Source organism: Gekko japonicus, unplaced genomic scaffold (assembly GCF_001447785.1).
Source record: "Gekko japonicus isolate JY-2015 unplaced genomic scaffold, Gekko_japonicus_V1.1 scaffold894, whole genome shotgun sequence".
Taxonomy (NCBI): domain Eukaryota; kingdom Metazoa; phylum Chordata; class Lepidosauria; order Squamata; family Gekkonidae; genus Gekko; species Gekko japonicus.
The window spans coordinates 64249-91665 of record NW_015161975.1 but is presented as its reverse complement, the minus strand read 5'-3'; the positions used below and the strand labels follow the sequence as shown (position 1 = coordinate 91665).

Genomic DNA, 27417 nt, shown 5'->3' with positions numbered 1-27417 from the left:
GGCTGGCATGGGCAACGCAGCCCCAGTTGGCCCCCTCGCCGAGGCCATCTTTGAACAGCAGGCTGTATTCGGGTTGGGGGGGGTCCCCCAAATTGCCTCTTCTGGTCCTCCCTGCAATCCAATCTCCTTCTCCTCCTCCTCTCCTTCTTCTTTTCGGGGAGTTAAATTCTGGAGTCCTTCTTCCCGGTTTATGGATGGCCCCCTGGGGATGCCCAGTCTCTTTCCTTGGCGATGGTGCTAGAGCCGTTCTAATATCTTCCCCAAAGGCAACAGCTGGGTACTTTGAATTCGCATCTGCGTACAGGGGCACCCACGGCTCTGTTCCATGCCACAGCTAGAGAGAAAGAAACTCCCATCATTTGCTGGCGCCCCGCACATCTCTCCTTCGGAGCCTCTGAGTGTGTGCACCGTCCCCGAGACGCTAGACTTTCAGGCACCTTTCTCAAGAGGGCTCCTGGCACATCTGTCTCTTGGCACATCTGTCTTTTCCCTCTTGCTCGGAAAACAGAGCCCACGGAGGAGGTCATCCTGGGGTGCCACGCCGGCATCCTCCGGTAACTCACTCAGACGTGCCCCCCCAAGTAGCAAATCCTGTGCTGCAGTTGCAAGAAGGGATGAGTGGAGTTACCCTGGCCTTCCCCAACCGTGTAAAGGTAAAGGTTTCCCTTGCTTGAAAGCCAGTCGAGTCCAACTCTAGGGTTGCGGTGCTCATCTTCGTTTCAAAGCCAAAGAGCCAGCGCTGTCCGAAGACGTTTCCGTGGTCATGTGGCCGGCGTGACTAAACACCAAGGCGCACGGAATGCTGTTCCCTTCCCACCGAAGTGGTACCTATGTATCTACCTGCAATGTCTTGCTTTCGAACTGCTAGGTTGGCAGGAGCTGGGGCCAGAGACGGGAGCTCACTCTGTCATGCGGCAACTTGGGTCTCGAACTGCTGAAGTACTGACCTTCCACAGCCTGCAGTTCAGCGTCTTAACCACTTGAGCCACTGCAGCTCCCAACCGTAGGGGGCCCTTAATCCTCTTCCTCTTGGCTGCTTTCCCCATACAAAACTGCACACTCACATGTATTTATTTTGGTTTACTTCGTTTGTATGCCCCCTTTCTCCCCAGTGGAGACCCAAAGCAGCTTCTCTTCTCCTCCGTTTTATCCTCACAACAACCCTGCGAGTTAAGTTAGGTGGAGAGTATGTGACTGCTCCAAGGTCACCTGGTAAGCTTCCATGGCACGAGTGGGGATTCAAACCCGAGTCTCCTGAGGTCCTGGTCTAATACTCTAACCATTACACCGTTCTTGCTCAAGTGTTAATTTCTCAGCCGTGGGGCAAAAAGAGTCTGCATCCAAGACGGTGTCTTCCCGGGGGGCAGGGGGGCATTGGAAGAAGACAATTTTCAGTGACCCTCGGTGAAAGGCTAGAGCGGCCCACCCTTCCCTCCCATTACTGTTGCATTTAAGCCCCAAGTCCCTCTGGGCTGCCTTGACTTTTTTTTTTTAAGGCCAAGGGATACTTTTATGTTCCAGCTTATCTTCTAGTTTGAGCATCAGGCTGCGATTCCTCCGGAGCTGTTTTGTTTTGAAGATTGCAAACTCCCCCCCCCCCCGCAGCCTTAGAGAAATCCCAGGCCGAGCTGCATGTTTCCTTCTCTCTCTCCCACCCCACCCCCCCACCGCCCGGTCCCTTGAATATCCTCTTCCCCTTTCCCAAAGGTTCCCGACTCACGCCCTCCCTGGCTTTCCAAAGCCGCCCGTCTTCTGTGGCTAGGGACGGAGGAAGGCTGGTGGTGGGGTGGGTGGAGGAGACTGATCTGTGCACTGCAAGGTTTTTATGGACACGTCTTTTATTCTGCTTCCCTGAATTCCTAGGTACCGTCTAGATCAGTGGTGGCGAACCTATGGCACGGGTGCCAGAGGCGGCACTCAGAGCCCTCTCCGTGGGCACGCGTGCCATCGCTTCAGCCAGGACCAGACCGTCATTAAAGTGTCGGATTCTCTGCCAAATAATTTTAAGTAAATGAAAGCATTTGGGATTCCTTTCCTCACTTTGTTTGGATCATCTGATGTTAATGTGTGAGTTGTTTTTTCTAAAGTAAAACCTCCGTATTCAGGTTCAATGGCCGTGTTGGCACTCTGCGATAAATAAGTGGGTTTTGGGTCGCAGTTTGGGCACTCGGTCTCTAAAAGGTTCGCCATCACTGGTCTAGATAGATGTCACTTAAAGAGGGTCATTGTGGACCAGTGACTAGGCACACCAGAATAGGGCCTAGGGGACCCCAGGTTCAAATCCCCCACACTGTGATGAAGCTGTCTGGCTGAAGTCCAGTGTCTTCCTCCCCCCGCCCCGCCGGGCACACCTTACTTGGTTGCTGTAGGATTAAGATGGGGGGGGAAGTAGACCCATATTTGCCAGCCTAAACTCCCTCAAGGAAAGGCAAGATAAAAATGTACTCAAGAGACTTAAAACTGGAATGGAAAAGGAAGCCCTCCCCTCTCGGGCCCCCCAAAAAGCCAGTTTGGTGTAGACATCAGGGGCGTGCAAGGGTGTAGACTTTCCAATTTCCCGGGGGGAGGGGGGGCTGGGCCAGAGGCATTGCTTTGCTAGGAGCAAGGGTGGCTCCCGGGGGAGGCTGAGCACCTTCCTGAAAATTTCGGTGGGGGCTGACGCCCCGCCGCCCCCACGAAGATTACGCCTATGGGGGCGTGGACTCTAATCTGGGAGAACCGGGCTTGATTCCCCACTCCTCCACTTGCAGCTGCTGGTGTGACCTTGGGTCAGTCACAAGTTCTCTCAGAGCTGTTCTCTCAAGGGCAGTCCTCGAAAGCGCTCTCTCAGCCCCACCTACCTCACAGGGTGTTTGTGGTGGGGAGGGGAAGGGAAAGGAAAGGAGACTGTAAGCCGCTCTGAGACTCTGATTGAAGGGCGGGGTATAAATCCAATCTCTTTTTCTCTCTTCTCTTCTTTTCTCCTCTAGTTAGGAAAGTTCAGTTCCGTTTTATTTGTCCCAGCCATAAGCTGTAACAAAAAACATGGGGATGAAATACCCTCGCTCTAGAAGCATAGTGTTAAAACCATCGATGGCACTTTTGAGCACAAATAGTGAGGCTGCCCTCTGGTCATGGTTTGCCAGAATTGTTGCAATGTTGGCCATCTACCATGGCAGCTTATGTTGTTCCTGTTTGGGCAAATAGTGCCCTCCAGTGGACCGACAGACATTGGGGAAATGGTATGGGGAAGGGAAGAGGTTAATTAATCTCTACCCTTGGGCTGCACTGTGGTCCTGATCCACCACCATCACCACCTGTTCGTCGTAGCTAGTTTTGAGGATTCTGATGCATCTCTCAAAATTTGAAAACTCTGCTTTGGAGGAACAGACTGTGGGTTATATTGGTGATCTATAATGGAACCTCCCCTTCATGTTAAAAAAAGCAGCCGAGGAAAGGAGCTAATTTGGATGGGTCCATTTCAAAAGACCAGATAGTAGGTGGTGTGAAAGACGTCTGAGAGCCTAGAGAACTGCTAATAGTCAGAATAGGCAGGAGTGACCTTGACAGGGCCTGTGGCTCAGTGGAAGAGCCTCTGCTTGGCATGCGGAAGGTCCCAGGTTCAATCCCCGGCATCCCCAGGTAGAAGGACCAGGTAGTGGGTGATGTGAAAGACCTCCACCTGAGACCCTGGAGAACCGCTAATAGTCAGAACAGACAACAGTGATCTTGATAGGGCCTGTGGCTCAGTGGAAGAGCCTCTGCTTGGCATGCGGAAGGTCCCTGGTTCAATCCCCGGCATCGCCAGTTAAAGGATCTGGCAGTGGGTGATCTGAAAGACCCCCGTTGAGACCCTGGAGTGCGTCTGCCAGTCCTGACCTTGATGGACCGACAGGCTGGTTCAGTATAAGGCGGCTTCCTGTGTTCAGACGTGAATGGCGTATGGATGGAACTGGAGGCTGCCAGGATGTAACATAACATGTCAGTGTGAAGCCCCCGTGAACAGAACAGCGGCCCACAGTTGAGCAACCCGACGTGAAACCAGCGTGCGCTTCTGCAAATATTTCCTTTTTCCGTGGCCCTCTGCCCGTGTTTGGACAGCGGCTGTTTGGCAGAAAGCCTTGCTGAAATATCGATGTGGCTGGTGGGTTTCAGGACCTGAACTGGCGGTGGTCAGACTTTCTACCTTTCAAGGTTGCAGAGGATTCTGGGGCAAAGTGCGCTTGGTTCAGGGCATCAGACAGGACGGCTGTTTGATTTCAGGATTGTTCTGCGCAGACAGAGAGGGTGTCGTGAGATGCTCTCCTGCACACCTGCCGGCCTTGTGGGGACAGTTCCTGTCCACTTCTGTCTCTGCTAAGCCCTTGTCCTGATTTCCCCCTTTGGGGGGGGGATATAGAGTTTCCAGGGCCATCTAGTGAATGGTACCAGGCGCAGTTCCCCTGGAGAAAAAGGCTGATATGGAAGTTGGTCTTTATGGCATTTGTACCCTGCTGAATTCCCTTCCCTCCCCAAACCCCACCTTCCCAGGACTGCACCCCCAACATCTCCAGGAGATGGGCTGTGATTCCAGGGGATCCCCAGGTCCCACCTGGAGGCTGGCATCCCTGGGGAGATACCTTTTGAAAATGCTTTCATTTTGAGTTACATAGGTCAAGGTGGGTAGCCGTGTTGGTCTGAAGCAATCGAACAAAGCTAGAGGCCAACGGCACCTTTACGACCCACTTTGTTGGTCTTTGTTGGACTCTGACTTTGTTCACTTTGAGTTGCTAGCCGTGCCACTGTTCAGGGGTTCCCCTTCCTTCCTCGAATTCTAGACGTTAAATCTCTGAAAAACGGATGTCTCTCGTCTCCAGGGCAAGGAGATGTACGGACTGATTGACTTTGACCAAATTTTTACAGTGCCTCTCCAGACCCCTCTCAAACGGAAACCCTCAAACAAGGCCTACCTATTTCATTTATTGTTAATTGCCTTAAATCTGTTACAGGGACTCTGTTGCTTGTTGTCTTTGGTGCTATTTGACCTCTGAAGGAGGCTTTTGCGAGCCGAAACGCGTCAGGTCACACACTGTCCTTTTTTGTGTATTTGTAACTTTGAACATTTTATGAGGCTTAATTTTGGGCCCCTATTAGGTTTCTACATGTCTTTGTAATAAACACTCTTGTGCACACTTACTTATGTTTTTAACCTTCGGCCCTCAGTAGGTTTTCTAAACGTCCTTTGGAGGTTTCCACCCCCAAATCTCCAGGAGTTCCTCTACCTGGATTTGGCCAGCCTACACCCCCATCCCCCACCAGTGGCCAGGGGAGACCTGGAACCCTTCATTAAAAGAACATGTGAAGCCAATGGAAATAGGCCCAGGGGTCCTTTCGCAGAAAAAGAGGTGCAGGAATTCATTAGCATAACTCATTTGCATACACCACACCCCCTGACATCACCGGAAGTGTGTCAGAAGGCAACACCCACCACTCAGGCTCCACTGGACTGTTTTGGGTTGCTGGCTATTGCGGGGGGGGAAGGTACAGATCTGTCCTCGCAGAGGAGGGAGAGCTGGTACCTGAATAAAACTTGGTCTTAAAGGTACCACTGTACTGTTTTGGACCGGGGGGGCCTCTGCAGCTTACCTGGCTGCTTCTTGCTCTGACTGAGGGCTGCTGGGAGCGGGGGCGGGGCTTGTTGCATGTGCCCCGCCCCCTGGGCTCCTTACTGCCGGAGCTCTGCTCCTGTGCGTTCCTGCAGGAAATGACCCCTGCTCGGGTCTTCTCGTAAGTGTGTTGGTAGCGACTGAAAAGCAAGCAGTGGTGTGGGAATACGGGTGGTGCCTGATCAGCTTATGGCACAAACTTCCAGGAACTAGGAACCAAGTAGAGGAAATGGGTGCCTTGTTACAAGAAGCAATCCCATGGCCTTTGCGGCCGTTTGTACAAGGAAACAGGATGCTTGCATGAGCCGACCATGTCCACCACGGCCATGAGAACTAGAAACTTAACTTTATTTCTCCTGATCAGTTTTGAAATTCAGTGTTTGGCAAGTGGCTCTTTCCAGTGTCTCAGTGGCTGTGTGTGTTTTTAACACAGCTGGTTTCCCTTCTCATTTTCTTGGCCTGACAGGCATCCCCGGCCTGCAGGAGCGCACCCTGATAGCGGTGAAGCCGGACGGGGTCCAGAGGAGGCTGGTGGGGGACGTCATCCAGCGCTTTGAGAAACGGGGCTTCAAGCTCGTCGGCCTGAAGCTGTTGCAGGTAAAGCCGTGGTGGGACCGCCAACCTCCAGGTCGGTGTGGGAAAATCTGTGGCCCTGTGTGCCATAGAAGTAGGCTTAAAGTAGCTCTGTTTTGTGCTTTTTATTTTTATTTTCTTAATTTTTCTATGCCATTATATAAATATTGGTGTCAAGTATTACCAAACAGAGGATCACCAACATAATACATCAAAGTGCAGGTTTGTCAAAGTCAAATACCTTTAATCAGGGGTCATTTTGTAGAAAAAGAGGTGCAGGAGCTCATTCACGTAACTCATTAGCGTAACATTTGCATATGCCACACCCCCTGACCTCACCAGGAGTGTGTCAGAAGGCCACTCCCACCGCTCAGGCTCCACTGGACTCTTTTGGATTGCTAGCTATTGGGGGGGGGGGGAACGCGCAGATCTGTCCTCGCAGAGGAGGGAGAGCTTGTGCCTGAATAAGACTTGGCCTTAAAGGTGCCACTGGACTGTTCTGGACGGGGGGGGGGCGGGGGAGGGGCTCTGCAGCTTACCTGGCTGCTTCTTGCTCTGAGTGAGGGCTTCTGGGAGCAGGGGGCGGGGTTTGTTGCATGTGCCCCGCCCCCTGGGCTCTTTACAGCTGGAGCTCCGCTCCTGTGCGCTCCTGCAGGAAATGACCCCTGCCTTTAATGGCATAGCAGTAAGATACATAGATGTACAATAACACGGCATGGATATATAAGACATTATAAGCAATATGAATCAATCCTTGACTAGAATAGATCTATCTTTGACTACTTCGGCAAGAAACTTGGCCACGATAGCTGTAATATTAGGATTAGCATCCTTTAGTAGATTTTGAATAACCTTTTCCCTATTTGAACTATAATTAGGAGGAAATAAAGATGACAACAATTCTTTGCATAAGACTGAGTGAAATTGGCAGTCAAAAATAATATGATATATTGAGTCCATAGATTTTAAAGGACAAGAACATAACCTTTCATGAAAGGGAATTTTCTTAAACCGGCCTGAAAGCTCTTTTGAAGGGAACTCATTTAGTCAGGCTAGTGTAAAGGCTCTACGGTGCAAAGGCTGGAATAAGTTGTGAAGATAGTGGGCCATCTGGCCATATTGAAATGGGAGATTCAACTGAGCCTGAGAAAATAGGCTAAATTGTGTAGGACGTAAGACTTGAAGTTCCAGGTCAAGCAGTCTCCGTTTAATAAGTGCAGGTTTTTACACTATGTTCAAACAGCATCTTGTCCGTTTCACAATTGCTAGTCTCAGGGGACTCTAGTAATTTACGTGTATCAAATACAATCTTTTTCAAGGATAGCGATATACGTACAAGACATAGGGTGCAATGAAATTATCTTTGTGAGTATAAAGCTCTTAAAATAGCAGCATTTTCCTAGGGTCTGATCGGAACCCTTGCGGCAAACATAATAACTTATCTAGGAGAACGTGTCTCTCAAGCTCTATCGGGCAACCACACATTTGGGGCTTTGATGTATTATTTTGGCGAGCCTCTATTTGGTAATACTTGACACCAATATTTATATAATAGTATAGAAAAATTATGGAAAGAAAAATAAAAAGCACAAAATAGATCTACCTTAAGCATACATCTGTTATACACAGTGCCATATATTTTTCCATATCTTCCTAATACCGTGACCCTCAGTTTTTGTACTAGCCTCCACGTGGGGCCTGGATATCTCCCAGAATTACAACTTAACCTTCAGGTGACAGAGATCGATTCCCCTGGAGAAAATGGCTGCTTTGGAGGGTGGACCGGATGACAGTACACCCCGCTGAGGTCCCGCCCCTCCCTCCACAGGCTCCACCCCACAGATCTCCAGGTATTTCTCAACCCAGAGTTGGCAACCCTGCCTGGCAGTGATCTGTACGCACAGAAGCTTTGATTCTGGTATGACCTTTTCAGCACCAGCTTTAATGGGAGGGAGGGAAGCAGGGTTGCCACCTTTGGGTTGGGAAATACCTGGAGATTTTGTGGGTGGAGCCCGAGGAGGGTGGATTTTGGGTGCGTGTGGCTACAGCGGGGTATAAGGTCATAGAATCCACCTTACAAAGTGACCGTTTCTCCCTCCGGGGGAACTGATCTCTATCGCCTGTGAAAGGAAGGGTCAAGTATAATTTGCCCCACTGTACACAGAATGATTTATTTCAGCCCAGAATAAACAACAACAGCAACAACAGCCAGTGTCTGTGGGGCTCCCAGCCTTCAGATGGGGCTTGGAGATCTGAAATTACAACTGACCTGCAGACTGCAGAGATCCGATCCCCTGGAGAAAAGACTGTGGAGGGACCTCTGAAGTCCCTCCACAGCAGTAGTTAGAAGCACGGACTCTAATCTGGGAGAACCGGGTTTGATTCCCCACTCCTCCTCCACATGCAGCTGCTGGTGTGACCTTGGGTCAGTCACAAGTTCTCTCAGAGCTGTTCTCTCCAGGGCAGTTCTCGAGAGAGCTCTCTCAGCCCCACCTGCCTCACAAGCAGTGTTCCCTCTAAGCTGAGTTAGTGTGAGCTAGCTCATAGTTTTTTAGCTTCCAGCTCACACATTTTTGCCTTAGCTCAGGAAGGGATGGCTCCAGAGCAAGCTAATTTATGCAGTCGCCAAGTCACTTGCTCACAGCTTTAATGCCGGCAGCTCACAAAGTAGAGTTTCTGCTCACAAAACTCCACAGCTTAGAGGGAACATTGCTCACAAGGGGTGTCTGTTGTGGGGAGGGGAGAGCGGTTTCTGTCAGAGCTCTCTCAGCCTCGCCTACCTCACAGGGTGTCTGTCTGTTGTGGGGAGGGGAAGGGAAAGGAGTTTGTCAGCCACTCTGAGACTCCTTTGGGTAGTCAAGGGCCATGGGGTATGAATCCAATCTCCTCTTCTTCTCTGAGGTCTTCCTCCAATGAATGTTGGAATCCGGAGACCAAAAAGTCCAATCTAAATTAAAAAGCTCTTCCTAGTCCCAGTAAACAAGACCAGGTGAGCCTTCCAAGGGAGGGAGTCCCAGTGTTTGGCTTCTGCCACCAGCCGTCCAATGCAGAGGACTGAAGTGGGTGCCCAGCAGCGTGGGGGCTACTGAGGAGGGGTTCCCGCCTGTGCGATCCAAGACATTCCACCTTCTTTCTTGCAGGCCAACGAGGGGATCCTAGCAGAACATTACCACGAGCTGCGGAGGAAGCCCTTCTACCATGAGCTGATCCAGTACATGACCTCTGGGCCTGTGGTGGCCATGGTAAGCCGGGGCAGGAGCAGAGGCTCCCAGACAGGCTCTTGCATCTTGGATGTGGAGCGGATGTGGACACAGAGATTGTGACACACACAAACACACACACACACCCAAAGCATCTCTTTGTGCGCTGATGTAATGGGAGAGAATTTGCCCACATAGACAAGGAATAATCCCGAATTACTGATGCCTCCATGCCAAGTCATAGAATCCTAGAGTTGGGAAGGGATCTCCCAGGACCATCTAGTCCAACCCACTGTTCCCTCTAAGCTGAGTTAGTGTGAGCTAGCTCACAGTTTTTTAGCCTCTGGCTCACATATTTTTGTCTTCGCTCAGGAAGGGATGGCTCCAGAGCAAGCTAATCTATGCAGTAGCCAAATCACTCGCTCACAACTTTAATGCCAGTAGCTCACAAAGTAGAATTTTTGCTCACAAGACTCCACAGCTTAGAGGGAACACCCCCTGCACAATGCAGGGAATTCACAAATACTTCCCCCCCCCCAACACACACACCAGTGATCGCTGTTCCACACCCAGAAGATGACAAAAAACCTCCAGGATCTCCAGCCAAACTGGCCTGGAGAAAAATTGCTTCCTGACCCCAAAGCGGAGATCAGCATTTCCCTGGGCTTGTCAGAAAGGGCCACAAGAACTAAGCCCTGAGGCGGCAACCCTCCCTGCCCTCCCTTCTCACGATCTGCCCGAGTTCACACCATCAGCATTGCTGTCAGATAGGGCCATCCAGCCTCTGCTTGAAAACCTCCAAAGCAGGAGAGCCCACCACCTCCCGAGGAAGCCTGTTCCACCGAGGAACCGCTCTGACCATCAGGAAGTTCTTCCTAATGTTTAGCCAAAAACTCTTCTGATTTCATTCCAACCTGCTGGTTCTGGTCCGACCTTCTGGGGCAACAGAAAACAACTCCGCACCATCCTCCAAAGGACAGCCCTTCAAGATGGTGATCCTATCCTCTGTTCTCTCTCTCTGTTATCTTTTGATCCTGCCTTTCCTTCCAGGTGCTCAGGGCGACATGCCTGGGACTCTCCCCCCCCCCACCTGCCCACTATTTTAAAAACCCTTTCTTCTAACCCAGTGTGGTAGGTTAGGTCAGGCCTCCCCAACGTGGTGCAGACAGGCACCCTGGTGCCCACAAACACTTACCGGCACCCACCCAGTGTTTTTAGAAAGTTAACTGGGACAGATAGGGCTTGGCTTCTGATTGGCCACTGAAGAGCTGATTGGCTGTGCGGATTTTTTAAAAGTCACTTCAACAGCAGCTGCCGCCACAGCACAGGGATCTTCCCTGCGTGACTGAAGGTCAACTGTGCATATCCAAGGACATATTTTAAGGCCATATGCTCACGTTAAAGGAGTCCTCTTAAAGAGAGCTTCGGCCTGAAACTGTGGAGGGGGTCCTATTTCAGTTGTGCCTGGTCTCACTCTCTTTTGGCAGCCATTGGCAGCCAGTGTCAGAATTCCAAAGGTGCCTTGCGGGCTCCAGAAAGGTTGCAGAGACCTGGGTTACGGGGGCAGAGAGAGGGACCCCAGGTCTAATGAGCTTCAAAAGCAAGATTTGAATCTGGGTCCCCCAACGGTAGTCTCTTGCCAGTGCACCGTATTGGCTTTCTAAAGCAGACCTCTCAGGCGTGTATAGACGCCCACCCTGCTTCAAAAACTCTATTTACCACCTGTCTGGAACGGCAAGAAATGCAGGCACTGTCAAACACCCAGTGCAAGGCCTGCATAAAACAAACAAACAAACAAAAACCTTTTAGGGAGTTTAAAATGCATGCTGATCAGGACTCATTGCAATGTTTTTTTCCTCCTGAAACTCCATCACAGCTTCACTCTGGTTCGCCTTTGCAACCTCTTTACTGGCCTGCAAATTGGATATTGATTTAGCAGTCTGCCTCGTCCCTTTCCTTCTTAAATATTTTCTGCCTTAATATTTTTTTTAAGCACAGCACTTACATATATTAAATATGGACACAGCAGCCTTTTTAAAAATGTTTAAAAAACTGCTTTGAGGAGGAAGAGTGGAGAGACATGTGAATAACATGAGTTACGATCCAGTAGGGTTGCTAATAGGTTAGGGGGAAGAAATAGGCTTGCCCTCTGCTCTTGATCAAGGATGTGACAAGCGGAAATTAGAAGGAGAATCTTTCAATGGCATGGGAAGAAACCAAATGTACTTGATGCAGATCTAACAACTGTTAGGAGGCTCGCTGCAGGAGCATGGTTTAAAAGGTGTCACTGATACTAGCCAATCAGTGCTGTGCACAGCTGGCCTTTGCGGAAAAGCCCGGTTTCCCCAGAAGAGAACAGTGTCTACCTAAACAACAGATAAGTGTGCTTCAGCTGCTCAAATTACGCATGTCTCTATATAGCCTTGGAACGTACAAGCAGCTGAGTTTCCATCTGCTCATCTACCAATATCACAAGCTGCAGAGACGCTGAATCACGAAAACTAGCAAGTGATTTCACATACGGGGGGGGGGACCCCTATCCCAGATGCTATCAGAGCACTCGCCTTTTAGAAGCTAGGACTGGATAAGTTCATATCTTCCAGTGCAGGATTTCACAAGTAAGAAATATGTTTAAGTCAACAAGCAATGAAATGTATCAGCGATAGAGGGGGTCAAAAGCAATGACATAGTATCCCTGACGACAGCGGCTTGACTGCAGGTTGACTACAGTGAAAGGCACACTGGGAGGCTTGCCACAATCTGGGCGCGCCACTAATTGCGCCGGTTTAAAGTGTTGCGGGGCAAACCAACCAGACAGCACACCCTGGGGCGGTTTTCCCCACGTGCTCGTCTGGTGGACAGCCATTCACATTACTGCATTGCCTCAAATACAGAGCACGTTGCCCAGTTGTTTTTGTTTTAATGCAGGCAGCTGCATGCGCATATGCGCTCATGCACATATGTGCATATAGGCAGCACCCCCCAAAACAACAACAACACGGTGGTGGAAATGGATCTGCGGGTTCAGACTTCCCTTCTGGGTTCCTTTCGCAGCAGGAGAGTTCAGACGTCAGGGAAAGCGGGGTGGAAGCGCTGGCGTCCGTAAACACTGGACTTTCCCCGGTGCCTGGTTACTCTGCTTCCAAAGCAGGGCAACACGGGGTGCCAACGAGTGGGGCACGGAAGGCAGATGTTGCTGTCCGATCCTACTCTTTAAATCCGCAAAGGTAGCGCTACTATATTACAGCAGTCTTTCTCCTGTGACTGCAGCCAAGAGCCTTCCAGCTTAAATGCATACCTGGGGCGGCCTTTCTCTCGCCACCTAACCAACCTTGCAAGGTTGTTGTTGAGATGATAAAAAGGAGGAGGTGAGGAGGACCATGCACTCCACTCTGAGCTCTTTGGAGGAAGGTTGGGATCAAGAATGCATTAAATAAATCAGAAGGGGGCCAGCCTAGCCTGTTTCCAGTTTATGGGAAACCAGGACTGTTTAAATTCATGCTCAAATTAAGCCCCCCCCCCCCCGGTTTCACAACAACTCTGCAAGGTGTCATAGAGAGAATGCCCAAGGCTGTCCAGTGATTCACGCCTTCGCCTCCTACATCTATAAACCCCACCGGGCTAGTCTCTGCATCTTAGTCTTTTATTTATCGTATTCGTTTCAATATTTGTACCCCACTTTTCTCTCCCACGGGGACCCAGAGCTGTTCACAACATGACGACAGAATAAAATTACACAGTGATAGATAGTGAAGCATACAGACAGCCTGCTAACTTACACAGGGGTCATTTCGTAGAAAAAGAGCTAGGGGAACTCATTAGCATAACTCATTAGCATATGCCACACAGCGGGGCGGCCGGAAGCGGGGGGCGGGGCTTCGTCATGTGCCCCGCCCCCCGGTACCTCACCCGGGGGAACTGTGATCCCCCGCGTTCCCCCCCGAAATGACCTCTGAACTTACAACAACTTCTCACCCGCAATGATAAACTACTGAACAGTCGCGTGGGCTCTGGTACCAAGGGCTGCAACAAACCCAGCAACATCAGCCAGGCCGTCTCAGGTTCCGACTCCTGCTCATCCTCTAATGTGATTTATGCCATCATGGGTCAGCAACGCCCTTCCACCCTCTGCACTGCTGGACAAACAGGACAGTCCCTCCGCCAAAGAATTAAGTCTGACATCAAGAACCACAACATTCAAAAACCTGTGGGGGAACCTTTTAACCTTCCAGGACATTCAGCTGCTGACCTGAAAGTAGCAGTTCTCTTGCAAAGGAGTTTCAAAGGGATGTTAGAAAGAGAGACTGCTGAATTGCAACTAGTAATGAAGCTCGAGACAATGCATCCTCATGGACTGAATCGAGACCTAGGTTTCCTGTCTCATTATCAGTGCTGATTTCTCCCCGCCTACTACCTCTCTGCATAATCACACCTAATCCAATCACACTTTGTATTGTCATTTGCCTGCTGATGTCATTCGGCATCTGAAATCAGTCCACTTTCCAGTATATAGGACAGATGGACTCCCAGTCTAGCTGAATCCGAAGAAGTGAGCAGTGACTCCTGAAAGCTCCTACCCTGCCACAAAGTTTGCTAGTGAAGGTGCTACTGGACTCTTGCACTTTCCTACTGTTTACAACATTGCTTTCCTCTCCTACATTTTAGGCTTTGCAATAACAGCCCTGTGAGGTGGAGCGTGATGGGTCCGAGGTTACCTAGCAAGGTTCCATGGCAGAGTGGGGATTAGAACCGGGGTTTCCTAGATCTTATTCCAACCCTCGAGCCCCCAGTGAGTGCAGAAAAGCACCATTGTTTCTATACTGTTTAACTATTCGCTTCATTGAAGGAGCTCTGGGTAGCTTAAACGGTTCTCCCCTCTTTTGTTTTCGCCTCACAGCGAGACTGTGAGGTGTATGTTAGGCTGAAAGAAAGGGTGTGGGACTGGCCCAGGGTTTCCCAGAGAGCGTCATGGGCCGAGTGGACATTTGAACCCGAGTCTCCTGCCCTAGTCTAGGATGCTGTCTTGGAGCCCTGGGTGTGCTGAGTTTGGAACCCCTCCCTGGATCTGTTGCAGGTGTGGGAAGGCCACAACGTTGTCAAGACCTGCAGAGTCGTGGTGGGAGAGACGAACCCTGCCGAAGCCAAGCCGGGCACTGTCCGCGGAGACTTCAGCATCCATGTCAGCAGGTACGAGAGAGGAGGGCCCAGCCGTGTCGTGACAAATGTCACTGGACTCAGACCTTGATCGGAGCCTCCGGCCTGTGAACGCTCGCGGTAGGAGAGATGTGGCCAGTGTAAATTGTCCAGGTTAACTCAAACGGCCTGGCAAGCAAACAGGGCTGGATTAACCGTTTGGCCAGGAATGCGGCAGGGTCCAATTGCAATGGTATGGAAAGCTGACCTGTATGGAAGACTGGTCAGGTCGAGAGCCGGGCTTGCTCCTGTGTCTTTAATAAAGATATGAAATGGAGGAATCAGCAGAAGAACCTTAGGAGAGCCCTGCTGGCTCAGGCCAGTGTTTGGGGGAGGGGCATCCTGTCTCATTCAATGGCCAGCCAGTTACTCTAGAGGGCCAATGTGGTAGGGTTGCCAGTCCAGAGTTGGTGGAGGGGATCCCCTGGTTTGGAGACCCTTCCCTCTACTTCAGGGCTCTCAGAAAGCCAGGGAGAAGGAATGGCCGCTAGGCGCTCCATTATACTCTATGGAAACTGGTCCCAGTAGGATATAATGGATAATCAATCCGTGGGTGTCTGGGGCTCGGGGGGGGGCAGCTTTTTGAGGTAAAGGCACCAAATTTTCAGCATAGCTGGTGGTGCCTTTCTCCGGGGGGGGCGGACCCCAAATTTCAAAAAGGTTAGACTACGGGGTCCAATTCTAGGAGCCCCAAAAGAAGGTGCCCCTATCCACATTTCCAATGGAGGGAAAGCATTTAAAAGGAACGCAGTCCCTTTAAATGTGATGGCCGGAACTTCCTTCTGGCGTATTGGCCTCACCTGGCAACCAATGCTCCCTCTAAGCTGTGGAGTCTTGTGAGCAAAAGTTCTACTTTGTGAGCTGCTGGCATTAAAGTTGTGAGCGAGCGATTTGGCTACCGCATAAATTAGTTTGCTCGGGAGCCACGTCCTTCCTGAGCGGAGACTAAAACGTGTGAGCCGGAGGCTAAAACCTGTGAGCTAGCTCACACTAACTCAGCTTAGAGGGGATACTGGTTGGCAACCCTAGTGACATCACAAAAGTGACGTCACACCCTGGCTCCTGGCTCCACCCCCAAAGTCCCCAGATATTTCCTGAGTCAGACCTGGCAGCCCTAAACAGCAGAAAATGAGTATAAAGACAGCAGTCGTGAGAGTCTGACCCACAAATCAAGCAGCCGCCAAGACTTGCAAAGAAAAAGCTTCCCGTGTATTACAATCTAAAGCACCACAACACCATTAATAAATCATAAGGAAATCCTTGTGCGTCGGTACATCATCAACGCCGTCTCCGGATTATATGACGACGTTTCAAAATTGGATCTTCCTCAGGAGATATTAGAGTAGTACAAAGGGGCTGTTCTGGAGACTGCCAACTCCCGTTCCAGTCCCAGGTCAAAAATCAGAACCCGTGTTTAATAAAGTAATGCCTGGAAAACGGTATAAATAGAAACACCGGTTTTAGATGAATGACTGGATTAGAAACGTCTTGAAATTCAAATCCAGTAGCCTCATCCTTGTCTTTGCCTTCCCCATCTGTTGAGAGTTAAAAGGAATGAAATTATAAAAAATATAGTTTAACATTCGAATTAGCTTCCTGTTACAGTGAACCCCGTGACTAAGAGCTCTTGGCTGACTAAGAGAGAGCATTTATCTCGACAGAAGGACTATTGTGAATCAGCCCTGAATGAGGGAGGTTCACAGTCCGATCCTGGCTGCTTAGGGAATATCCATGTTAGAGATGCAAACTGCCTTCGTAGCCATTCCTCCTTCCCAGAAAATCCTGGGAGTCCAGGTGCTCCCTCTAAGCTGAGTTAGAATGAGCTAGCTCACAGTTTTCTAGCCTCCAGCTCATGCATTTTTGTCTCCGCTCAGGAAGGATGGGGCTCCAGGGCAAACTGACTGATGCAGCAGCCAAATCGCTTACTCACAGCTTTCATGCCAGCAGCTCACAAATTAGCAGCTCACAAATTAGCATTTTTGCTCACACGACTCCACGGCTTAGGGGGAACATTGCAGGCTGGGACTTGTAGTCTCTTGGGGTGGTAGGCTACGCCAGGGGTCTCCAAGGAAGGATTCTCACTAGGGTTGCCAACTCCACGTTTGGAAGTACCTGGAGATTTGTGGGTGGAGCCCAGGAGGGTGGGCTCCCAGGACAGAAGGGACTTCGAGAGGGTATAATGCCATGCAGTCCAACTCCCAAACCGGCTCTTTTCTCCAGGAGATGTGAAATAAATGTTTTAAATGAACAAATAAATAATAAGCTGTAGAAAAGAGCGAGAGTCCAGGAGCACCTTAAAGACTAACAAAAATACGTGGCAGGGGAGGAGCTTTCATAAGCGTCTTCGGATACTGCAGAAGTGAGCCGTGACGCCCAAAAGCTCATCCGCTGCCACAGATTTTGTTAGTCTTGAAGGTGCTCCTGGACTCTCTCGCTCTTTTCTACTGCTAAAGGTAAAGGTTCCCTTGCTTGAAAGCCAGTCGAGTCCGACTCTAGGGTTGCGGTGCTCATCTCCGTTTCAAAGCCGAAGAGCCAGCGCTGTCCGGAGACGTTTCCGTGGTCATGTGGCCGGCATGACTAAACACCAAGGCGCACGGAACGCTGTTACCTTCCCACTGAAGGGGTACCTATTTATCTCCTTGCAATGTCTTGCTTTCGAACTGCCAGGTTGGCAGGAGCTGGAACTACAGACGGGAGCTCACTCCATCATGCGGCACACTCGGGTTCCCAGGATGCTTGGCGGCCAGCCAGATGGGAACAGTGTTGAGTTTCGCGGTGAGCCCTGATGTTTCCAGCGCCCTCACCGCGCATGTCTTTTTTCTCTCCTGTGGAAACAGGAACGTCGTCCACGCCAGCGATTCCGTGGAGACGGCCCAGCGGGAAATCAGTCTGTGGTTCCGCAGCAACGAGCTAGTTGACTGGGACTGCTGTGATCACAAAATCATGTACGAACTCTGAAGACCGCACTGTGCCCAGAAGAACCTGTCTCCGGATCTGCTACCTCGGCCGGCGTGGCGGCCTTCCTGAAGCCATGCGCATTGTGCATCATGGGCTCTGAAGGGGGGGGGCGGTCATGGGATGGTGCTGCACTTTAACCACTATCCCTCTGCTCAGGGGAGCAGGTACCTCACGCAGAACCACTGTGGTAAGCTGCCGAGTACGTCAGAATAACCCAAGTGCCATTGTTTTGAAGAATGTTTTTACGGGTGTCGCGAGAAAACGGCAGAGTACCGTTCTTAACAGAAGTCAAAGAAAAGAATTAAAAGGAAAAAACACACACACACTAAATGATTTGCACAAATGTGATTCTGTTCTGTGTGTTTGTGATGAGGGATCCCTGTCTAGTCCAAACACAACCTGCCTCTTTCGGATGCAGAGAAAACCCATTTGCAGCAATGAATCTTTTCCCTTTATCATTGTTGTGGCCAGGACTGACTGACTCTCTCTCTTTAAAAAGTGGTGCCAGAACTCTCAAGAGAAAAATGTTTTCAGTCCGTATACTGAAAACTCACCAACTTTTAAGCATTTTAACATGTTGTCCCAGAAAAACAAAGACCTGGTTGTGGTACAGCGGAAGCCAGTTTGTAACACAGGGGACGTCAGCTTTGTGATACCCTGAAAACTTTGCTTCTTCACTTCTTTTTTTAATAGAGGGTGTTTCTAGTCTTCATGATTACAGAGAAGTGAGGCCCCCAAGGGAAGACGGGTGGGAAGCCAACCTTTGTGCCCAAACAGCTTCCACTCCTTTTCTCATGGCAACAGTTCCCTGGCCCATTTTATTTTACTCTTAAATCCCCCCTTTTCTTCCCGGTGGGGACCCAAAGCTGCTTACAACACCATTTCCCCTTCCTCCGGTTGAGTTTGAGTCCAGCGGCACCTTTAAGACCAACAAAGTTTTATTCGTGTGAACTCACACTGTTGCTTCAGATAGATTTAGGTGGGTAGCTGTGTTGGTCTGAAGCAAGAGAACCCTTGAGTCCAGTGGCACTTTTAAGACCAACAAAGTTTAATTCTGGATAGAAGCTTCCATGTGCATGCACACTTCGGTATCTGAGGAAGCGTGCATGCACACAAAAGCTTCTACCCAGAATTAAACTTTGTTGGCCTGGAAGGTGCCACAGGACTCAAACCTTGTTCTGCTTCCTCAAACAGGACTGCCCACCGACATCTATCTTGCTGCTGCTTCATGAAAGTGAAAGGCAGTATTGGAAAACCGGCAGAGAAGACGGGTCTGACTCAGAAGTGAAAACGGGAGACCCATTTTCTATGGAAACCATCTGGGTTGGGCCTTGGAAAGGGAATGTGGCGATTCTCCGCTCGCTAAAAGCTGGGTTCTGACAGACTGGGAGGAGAACATATGAGGGCCAGAGGTACACCTGGCTACACTTTGTCCACTGTGCTTGGCAGCAGCTCTTCGGGATCTCAGGCAGAGAGAATTATTCCCCCCCCCCATCTGTTTTGTGAGATCCCGCAAATGGAGATGTCGGAGTTTGAACCTGGAGCCTTCCACAGACCTACATGGGAGGGGATCCATATGTTACACGCTGGCATTTTTCGTACCTATGGGTGCATCCCGGCTTCTGTTATTTATTTCCTCTTGTACCTCCTTCCTCCAAGAAGATCAGGGCAGTCACAGCAACCCTGCGAGGTAGGCTAGGATGAGAGAGAATGACCAGCCCAAGATCACTGAGTGAGAACCCCTGGGACACTGTTGGGGGTGGACTGGACGGCATTAAACCCTGCTGAACTCCTTCCCCTCCTCACACGCTCCACCCCCAAACCTCCAGAAATTCCCCAGTCCTTGGCGGAGTGCCACCCCCAAAGGGTAGGCCTTCCAAGGCCGTCTCCATCCTTTGTCATCAGCACAGGAGGGCGCAAGGGGTCCCCTTCTTTGCCACAGAGAGGGTGCGTTCAGACAGCCTGCTAGGAGCGGTTTAAACTGCTCCGGTTCCAAGTGGACTAATTTGATCCGGGGCAAGCGCGGTCACACTCACCTCCCTCACCGCGCAACACATCGCTCCCGGGCGTCCACACTAGGCGCGCAGCGGCACATCGGCGGGTGTTTTTTTATTATTTTTACATTTTGCACATGCGCATAGGCAGCCATCCACAGATTTGAGATCTTCGCGCAGGCGCAGAACACCCTGTCCCGAAAAGCATGCCCTGAAGGGACACTGCCCTTTAAACTTTTACAGCGAAACTGGACTCCGTGAGGTCCCGGACTCGTCCGAAGCCTAAAACTAACCACCTTTTTTTAAAAAAAAATGAACGCCGGGGCAAAGCTTCGCCCAAGCGTGTTATCACTGAAGCTAAACAAAAAATGGTGGTCGAAAAGCGGAAGCCTCGGGCTTCCGAACGGAAGTGGCTAGACACCGGCAGAGAGCGATCAGACGGGGGAAATCGGCTAGAACCGGAGCACTCAGGAAAACACCACTTGGGTATCTAGTGGCAAACTACACCGGTTTAAGGGGTGTTTGTGACGGTTGGCAACCGTTAGGGACGGGAGGCAGATGTTGTGCGTGTGATCGCGCGTAAGAACTCAGTTTCTAACCCGCTTCAATGCCCTGTCTGAACGGGCCCAGAGAGGGGCATGGCCACTGAGATCCTGGAGAACAGCAGCTGCCCTTCGGAGGAATAGCAGAGAAAGAGCACCTCTTGGTTGAAAACAGCTCTCAGCACAGAAAGTTTGCTTGGGATCCGAATTTGGATTCTGTGGAGCAAGTACTCCTAGGGGCAAATCCCACCTCTTGCATGTTATGTCTGAGCGGCGTTGCCACTGGGACATCACGTGTGAGAGGTCATTCTGGCTCCCCCAGCTCTCGGGAGGGGCTCCTTTAAAAGGAGCTGTTCTCGGCGGCGGCTGCAATGCCCGCGTGGGGGCCGGGGGGGCACGAAACGTCCCCTTGCCTCCCTGAGCCCCGGGGTGGTGACCTTGGTTGTTGTTCAGTTGCACAGTCGAGTCCGACTCTTCGTGACCACATGGACCAGCTCCCGCCAGGCCTTTCTTGTCTTCCGCCGTCCTCTGAAGTTGGCTCAATTTCATGTCCGTTGCATCTGTGACACTGTCCAACCATCTCATCCTTTGCCGTCCCCGTCCTCTTAGACCTTCAATCTTTCCCAGCATCAGGGTCTTCTTCTCCAGTGAGGGCTCCCTTCTCATTGGGTGGCCAAAGGATTTCAGCTTCAGTATCTGGCTTTCCAGGGAACAGTCAGGGTCAATGTTCCCTCGAAGCCGTGGAGGCTTGTGAGCAAAAATTCTACTTTGTGAGCTACTAGCAATAAAGTTGTGAGCAGGTGATTTGGCTACTGCATAAATTAGTTTGTACTGGAGCCACCCTTCCTGAGCAAAGACAAAAAAATGTTTGAGCCCGAGGCTAAAAAACTGTGAGCTAGCTCACACTAACTCAGCTTAGAGGGAACACTGGTCAGGGTTGATTTCTTTTAGGATTGACTGATTTGATCTCCTTGCAGTCCAAGGGACTCTCGAGAGCCTTCTCCAGTATAAATGTAATTTATTAGTTAATTATACACGCGCCTAGATTAATCAATAACACTAAGAATAAAACCAGCGACCGCTTTCGGGACCAAAAAAAAAAAAAAGGCCTACACATCCCAGAATGCTCTGCGAGCGCTCGATCCACAGGAAACTACGACCCCCACCATGCTTTGCCGTGAGTCATGTGCGCAGGCGTGGCGTGCTCGGAGTAAAGTCCTGCGCTGGCCAGGTGAGTGGAGGTTTACCTGCCGGGAGTCCGCAGAGCTGGATTTAGGGAGGCGGGAGGGCGCTCCTGGTTCGGTGGGATGCTGGGTCCCAAGGAGGGGCTGAGAGGAGCTTTGCCAGCCCCCCACAATGCGGGGAGGGTCTTTTCCCAAATGGGAAGGTCTCTTTCAGTGACGCCGCTCCCCGATGCAGGCGGGTGCTCCTTGCCCCGAGGAACTTGCAGGTTGCAAGCGATGGAGGCAACCGGGGAGGGGGGGGGGGGCGAATGCGGGTCAGCGGCTCAGTGACACGTGCTTAGGAGCTGGCTTGGATCTGCTGCTCCTCCCGGGAAGGGTATTGAAAGGGGGGGAGCCGGGCCGCTTCCTCGGGACAGAGCAGGATGAAAGCAAGGCGAAATGGATGGAGGCATGCAGCAGGCGGCGTCATGTTAAATGGGCTTCGTGGAATATGTTCATCTTCAGGGCATTACAACGGGCTGGGAAAGAGATGTCCCCTTCTGTCTTTCCCGGAGGTGCAGGAAGAGCGAGGGGCTTGGGGGGGTGGGCTCAGGTGCCTGGCTGTGAAAGATGGTTGCCAACCCTGGGTTGGGAACTTCCTGGAGATTTGGGGGTGGAGGGACCTCAGCTGGGTGTAATTCCATAGAGTCCAGTCCACTCTCCAGAGTAGCCATGTTCTCTGGGGGAAACCGGTTCTTGTGGTCTGGAAATCAATTTAAATTCCAGGCGATCTCCTGGGCCCGCCTGGAGGCTGGCAACCTTGCTGTGAAGCTGCCATGGCCAAGTTGCTGAGAAGTTTCTCCTCCCACAGATTAGATGGGTTCCCCCCCCCCCCAATCTTTTGCACACTTGAACTCTGCTCCCTCTTCCTTGGTTTACAGCTTGTCCTTGCTTGAGTTTTAGAACCTCTGTCTCCGCCGTTTCCCCTTAACCTTGTTGTACAAATACAGCAGGGAAAAGTGTGCCCCTCTCTGCCAGATTGGATAGTATCTTTCCCTCTGTAATCCTGACAAGATACTTATTGACAGAATTCGAACAAGCGTCCCAGCAAACCTTGACAAATTCCCCCCCCCCTCCTTTGACCTTTTGCAAACAACTTGATCTACTGATTCCTTCCAGAGGCTTTCCCTGTGCCTTGCAAATGTGGCAGCCTGTTCCTGCATGTTAAGGGAAATCTTTTTGCCAGTCTCATGCACAGCTGGGGCCTGGGACGCAGAAACACGGGTTGCGAAACGTCTCCCCCCCATCTTTTGCACACTTGAACTCTGCTCCCTCTTCCTTGGTTTACAGCTTGTCCTTGCTTGAGTTTTGCTGAGATGTGAACTGCCAAAATATGTACAGGGTATGCAGGCTGCGGTCAAGTTTCCTTTCTTGTGTTTTGTATTAAAAGTGCATAAAATTTGACTCTTCCCCCCCCCCTTAATGGATTTTTTCCCTGGTTTTGTTTGGTGTGGAGAATTATTTATTTATTTATCTCCGTCCATTCCCACTCCCCACCAGTAGTGACCTAGCCGCTTACAATACTCCCCCTTTCTCCCTTTTATTCTCACAACAATGCTGTCAAGTAGGTTAGGCCAAGATTGGCCCGAGGTCACCCTGCAAGCCTCCAATGCAGAGTGGGGAGTCGAACGTGGGTCTCCCAGATAGTTGTTCAACCAGTATACTACAATGACTTGAACAGGGTGGAGCAGGTGGGATTTTAAAGGGATATCAAGGGGTTTTCCAGCTTATTTTCTGTTTTGGCTATAAGAAAGAGATTGGATTTATACCCCGCCCTTCACTACCCAGAGGAGTCTCAGAGTGGCTCACAATCTCCATTCCCTTCCCCTCCCCACAACAGACACCCTGTGAGGTACGTGGGGGTGAGAAAGTTCTGAGAGAACTGCTCTTGAGATAATAGCTCTGACAGAACTTGTGACTGTCCCAAGGTCACACCAACAGTTGCATGTGGAGGAGTGGGGAATCAAACCCGGTTCTCCTAGATTAGAGTCTTTGCTCCTAACCACTACACCAAACTAAAACAGTTTTGTTTGTGTCCTGTGCTAGGGAGGGGCTGTGGCTCAGTGGTAGAGCCTCTGCTTGGCCTGCAGAAGGTCCCAGGTTCAGTTCTTGGTATCTCCAGTTGAAAGGACCAGGCAGATGGTGATGGGAAAGACCTCTGCTTGAGATCCTGGAAAGCTGCTGCCAGTCTGAGTAGGCAATACTGTCCTTGATGGGCCCAGGGTCTGATTCAGTAGAAGGCAGCTGCTTGTGACCATGTCTCCTCGAGATGATCTGGCTGCATGCAAGTCCAGCTAAATCACAGTATCAGTGGTATTTGGGGGACTACAGGCTGAAAGGGGTGGCTGCTTCTCCACGTTGGGCTTGGGGTGACTGTCTTTCAGTGGCCTTTTTTCTGCAGATCCCTCCACAGAGCCCGCCGCATCCTGGCAAGGCTCTGCGTGCGAGGCGCCTCCTGATGTGGACACCGATGACTGTCTCCAGGAATATTGCAACCTCTTTAGCCTGGACATCCTCAAGTGAGTGTAGCCAAGATCACTTTTGCACAGGCCAAAAACCTGCCCTGAGTCTCTTATAGTTTAAGTGAAGTTTGTTTCAGCACTAGAGTTGTGAAAGCCTAGTAAAATTGGGGGGAGGAAACTTCCATCTCCATTTGTTTTCCCTGAGGGCTTTCTTCCAACGGCCTTTGAGCCCGATCTGCCTCACAAGACTGTTGTGCGAAATTGAAATTATCATATGTCATTGTGCGTGGAACAGCCAGGAGAACCCCCACTGGGGGGATTTTTTGGCTACCAAAGCTGTAGCTCTCTTTTGGCACCACTAGGTGGCGAGCTATGCTTATTTTTAGGCTGAGAGTGCTGTGACTTGTCTAAGATCACCCAGCGAGCTTCAAGGGGGAATCGAACCTGGTTCTCCAGAACTAGGTGGCATGCTATGCTTATTTTTAGGCTAAGAGTGCTGTGACTTGCCTAAGGTCACCCAGCGAGCTTCAAGGGGGGAATCGAACCTGGTTTTACAGATTAGAATCCACTGCACTTAACCACTACACCAAACTGGCTCATCTCTTGATTCAATTGTGTGACCAGCATGGAGTTGAGTGTATTAATCCAGCTGCCTGAGATTGCAGAGTGGTTTGTAGTTCAGCTGCCACTACAAGAACCGAGTTGAGTGTATTAATCCAGCTGCCTGAATTGCAGAGTGGTTTGCAGTTCAGCTGCCACTACAAGAACCTTCTGATCCTATTAGGGACCCTACTAAGTCAATATCTACTTCTGCTTCATCAAAGGTGTTAATTTAAATTATGCCAACTGCCAATAAAGATGATGCATCTGAGGGGAAATCATTGGTTAGCAGCAGAACATTTCAAGATGAAGCCAACAAGTCTTCACAGGAGTCTCTTATTATACAAAGCAAATGCTAACAATAAAGATCTACATGAAAAAAATGAACTTTTAAGATTTGACATTGACGCCTTTAAAAGGGACTTCAGAGAAATTTATAAAAATTGTAAAACCTCCTTGGCCTGTAAATGACTTCTGAGATTAATATCTTTAATGGTGGACAGTTTTTCTTGAAGGCTGTTTAATTACATTTTAACTTTGAAAGTACGTTGATTTGCCAGGTTCGGTAGGGCAGCGAATGGTTGCTGTACCAGTGGGGAAATAATGGCCAGTAGAAAAATTCAGAAGTTATAACTTGATAGTATTGTTTCGTTCCCTCCGTCCTTGGGAGATCTTTTGGAGTTGGCGGGCCCATTCGTCGTGCTGATCGCATCAGCGCGGCACTGGCTCCGTCCCTCAGGCTCCACTGCGCCTGCGCCAAGTGTCCTCACGCCTTCCAGGCTCCGCCTTCGCTGCCGGTTCACCGCTAGATGTCGCGTCTCCTTTTTTCTTCCACTCACTGCCTTGACTACCACCGCCATTACATGCCACTCCGCTGCCGCCGCCGCTCGCCGAACCGTCGCTGCTGAGGTTCCCACCTCACCTCCCAATGGAAGTGTAGAACCTCCTTGGCCTGTAAATGATGTCTGAGATTAATGTCTTTAATGGTGGACAGTTTTTCTTGAAGGCTGTTTAATTACATTCTAACTTTGAAAGTACGTTGATTTGCCAGGTTCGGTAGGGCGGCAAATGGTTGCTGTACCAGTGGGGAAATAATGGCCAGTAGAAAAATTCAGAAGTTATAACTTGATAGTATTGTTACTGGGGTCATTAGTAACTGTTTTGTTGTTGTTGTCGTCATCTTTCTGGTTCTCCCCTCTCTGTGTGGTCTGTGAAAGAGGATTGTGATATTCTATTGAGAATTTCAACCGCCCTTGCCAACTCCTCTTAACCCATGGTCGTTCATTTTTGTTTGGGTGTTCCCTGGAAGCCAGATTTTAAAGGACAGAAATCATTTACCGCATCCTGCATTTTGCGTTTGGTTATCACTGTGTTTGTAAAGTTCAGTCAAGTATTTTCATCTTTGTTTCATTAGCCTGGATATCAAGAGCAGTTTTAAACAGTTATGACGACTGTGCTGGTAGCGCCTTTGTTGATGTGTTTAAGTGCCTTTTTTATGTTTCTCCACATGCTGCCAACAAACTGTATTTTTAAGAGGTTTTTATATATATATTGGTGGTATTGTGCTTTGAGAAGACAAATAAAATTTAAGTGTGGCCGTTCCCTGCTTGATGTTATAATGTCATTTCTGAGTGTACATGACAAAAAGTCACGTACAGATTCTGATTTGCACCATGTGAAAATATCCCTCCTCCTCTTTTCCAGGGGCAAAGTAGCGTTCATCACCGGAGGTGGCTCTGGGATCGGATTCCGCATTGCAGAAGTCCTGATGAGGTACGGCTAATTGCCCTTCAGCGATTCTAGAGTGGGAGTATCTGTGGTGGGTTTGAGACCTGGCCGCGTTCCACTTCTGTTTCCATGACTGCCCAGTTATGAAGCTATTCTTTGCAAAGAAGCATTTTTCTCCCCTTAGAAGTGCATTGCCATTGACGGACCGTGACGTTGTACAGTTTCCCCTTCTAGAGCCATATATACCCGTAGCTTTCTAGCTGGTAAGAGGGTTACTCTTTGTCCAAAGAGAAAACCCCACATGCATCAACCAGAGCGGAGCATCCAAAGACAGGCTTCCCTCTTTGTACTGTAGCAGGCAAATCTATTTCTCCCCACCACCACCTTCCAGATCTTGTGGGAAATATGCCCATAGCAGTCGATCCAATCTGCAAAACTCATCTGGGGTTAAAAATTCTGTGTTTTCAAGCTAGCCGGGAGACAGCCAGTTTGGTGTGGTGGTTAAGTATGCAGACTCTAATCTGGGAGAACCGGGTTTGATTCCCCACTCCTCCCCGTGCAGCTGCTGGTGTGACCTTGGGTCAGTCACAAGCTCTGGCACAGCTGTCCTTGAAAAAGAGCAGTTTGTGTCAGAGCTCTCTCAGCCCCACCCACCTCACAGGGTGTCTGTTGTGGGGAGGGGAAGGGAAAGGAGTTTGTAAGCCGCTCTGAGACTCCAAGTGAAGGGTGGGGTATAAATCCAATCTCTTCTTCTTCCTCTTCTTTTCTTGTTGTTGTTCAGTCGCACAGTCGAGTCCGACTCTTCGCGACCCCATGGATCATCTCCCGCCAGGCCCTCCTGTCCTCCGCCGTCCTCTGAAGTTGGCTCAATTTCATGTTCGTTGCATCGATGACACTGTCTAACCATCTCATCCTTTGCCGTCCCCGTCTTCTTTGACCTTCAGTCTTTCCCAGCATCAGGGTCTTCTTCTCCAGGGAGTGCTCCCTTCTCATTTGGTGGCCAAAGTATTTGAGCTTCAGTTTCATTATCTGGCCTTCCAGGGAACAGTCAGGGTTGATTTCTTTTAGGATTGACTGATTTGATCTTCTTGCAGTCCAACTCTCAAGAGTCTTCTCCAGCACCTATTCTTCGGCGCTCGGCCTTCCTTATCGTCCAACTCCCGCAGCCATACATGACTACTGGGAATACCATTGCTTTGACTATGTGGAATTTTGTTGGCAGGGTGATGTCTCTACGTTTTATCATGCTGTTTAGGTTCGCCATCGCTTTCCTCCCAAGGAGCAGGCGTCTTTTAATTTCATGGCTGCAGTGCCGCATTC

At 50.2% G+C, this 27417-nt stretch overlaps 2 protein-coding genes across 2 annotated transcripts in view; both read left to right on the top strand.

Annotated features, from left to right (window-relative positions):
• Positions 1–17862, top strand: part of NME4 (NME/NM23 nucleoside diphosphate kinase 4) — a 23016-nt gene extending 5154 nt beyond the window's left edge. The window contains exons 2-5 of the mRNA XM_015429725.1: positions 6058–6221; positions 9338–9439; positions 14472–14584; positions 17428–17862. Coding sequence (XP_015285211.1) covers positions 6058–6221; positions 9338–9439; positions 14472–14584; positions 17428–17548 — 500 coding nt within the window. The 3' untranslated portion in view covers positions 17549–17862. The remainder of the gene's footprint in view (positions 1–6057; positions 6222–9337; positions 9440–14471; positions 14585–17427) is intronic.
• A 3389-nt stretch (positions 17863–21251) lies between these two features.
• DECR2 (2,4-dienoyl-CoA reductase 2, peroxisomal) overlaps positions 21252–27417 on the top strand; it is a 16063-nt gene continuing 9897 nt past the window's right edge. The window contains exons 1-3 of the mRNA XM_015429724.1: positions 21252–21315; positions 23709–23826; positions 26074–26142. Of these exons, the coding sequence (XP_015285210.1) occupies positions 21252–21315; positions 23709–23826; positions 26074–26142 (251 nt within the window). The remainder of the gene's footprint in view (positions 21316–23708; positions 23827–26073; positions 26143–27417) is intronic.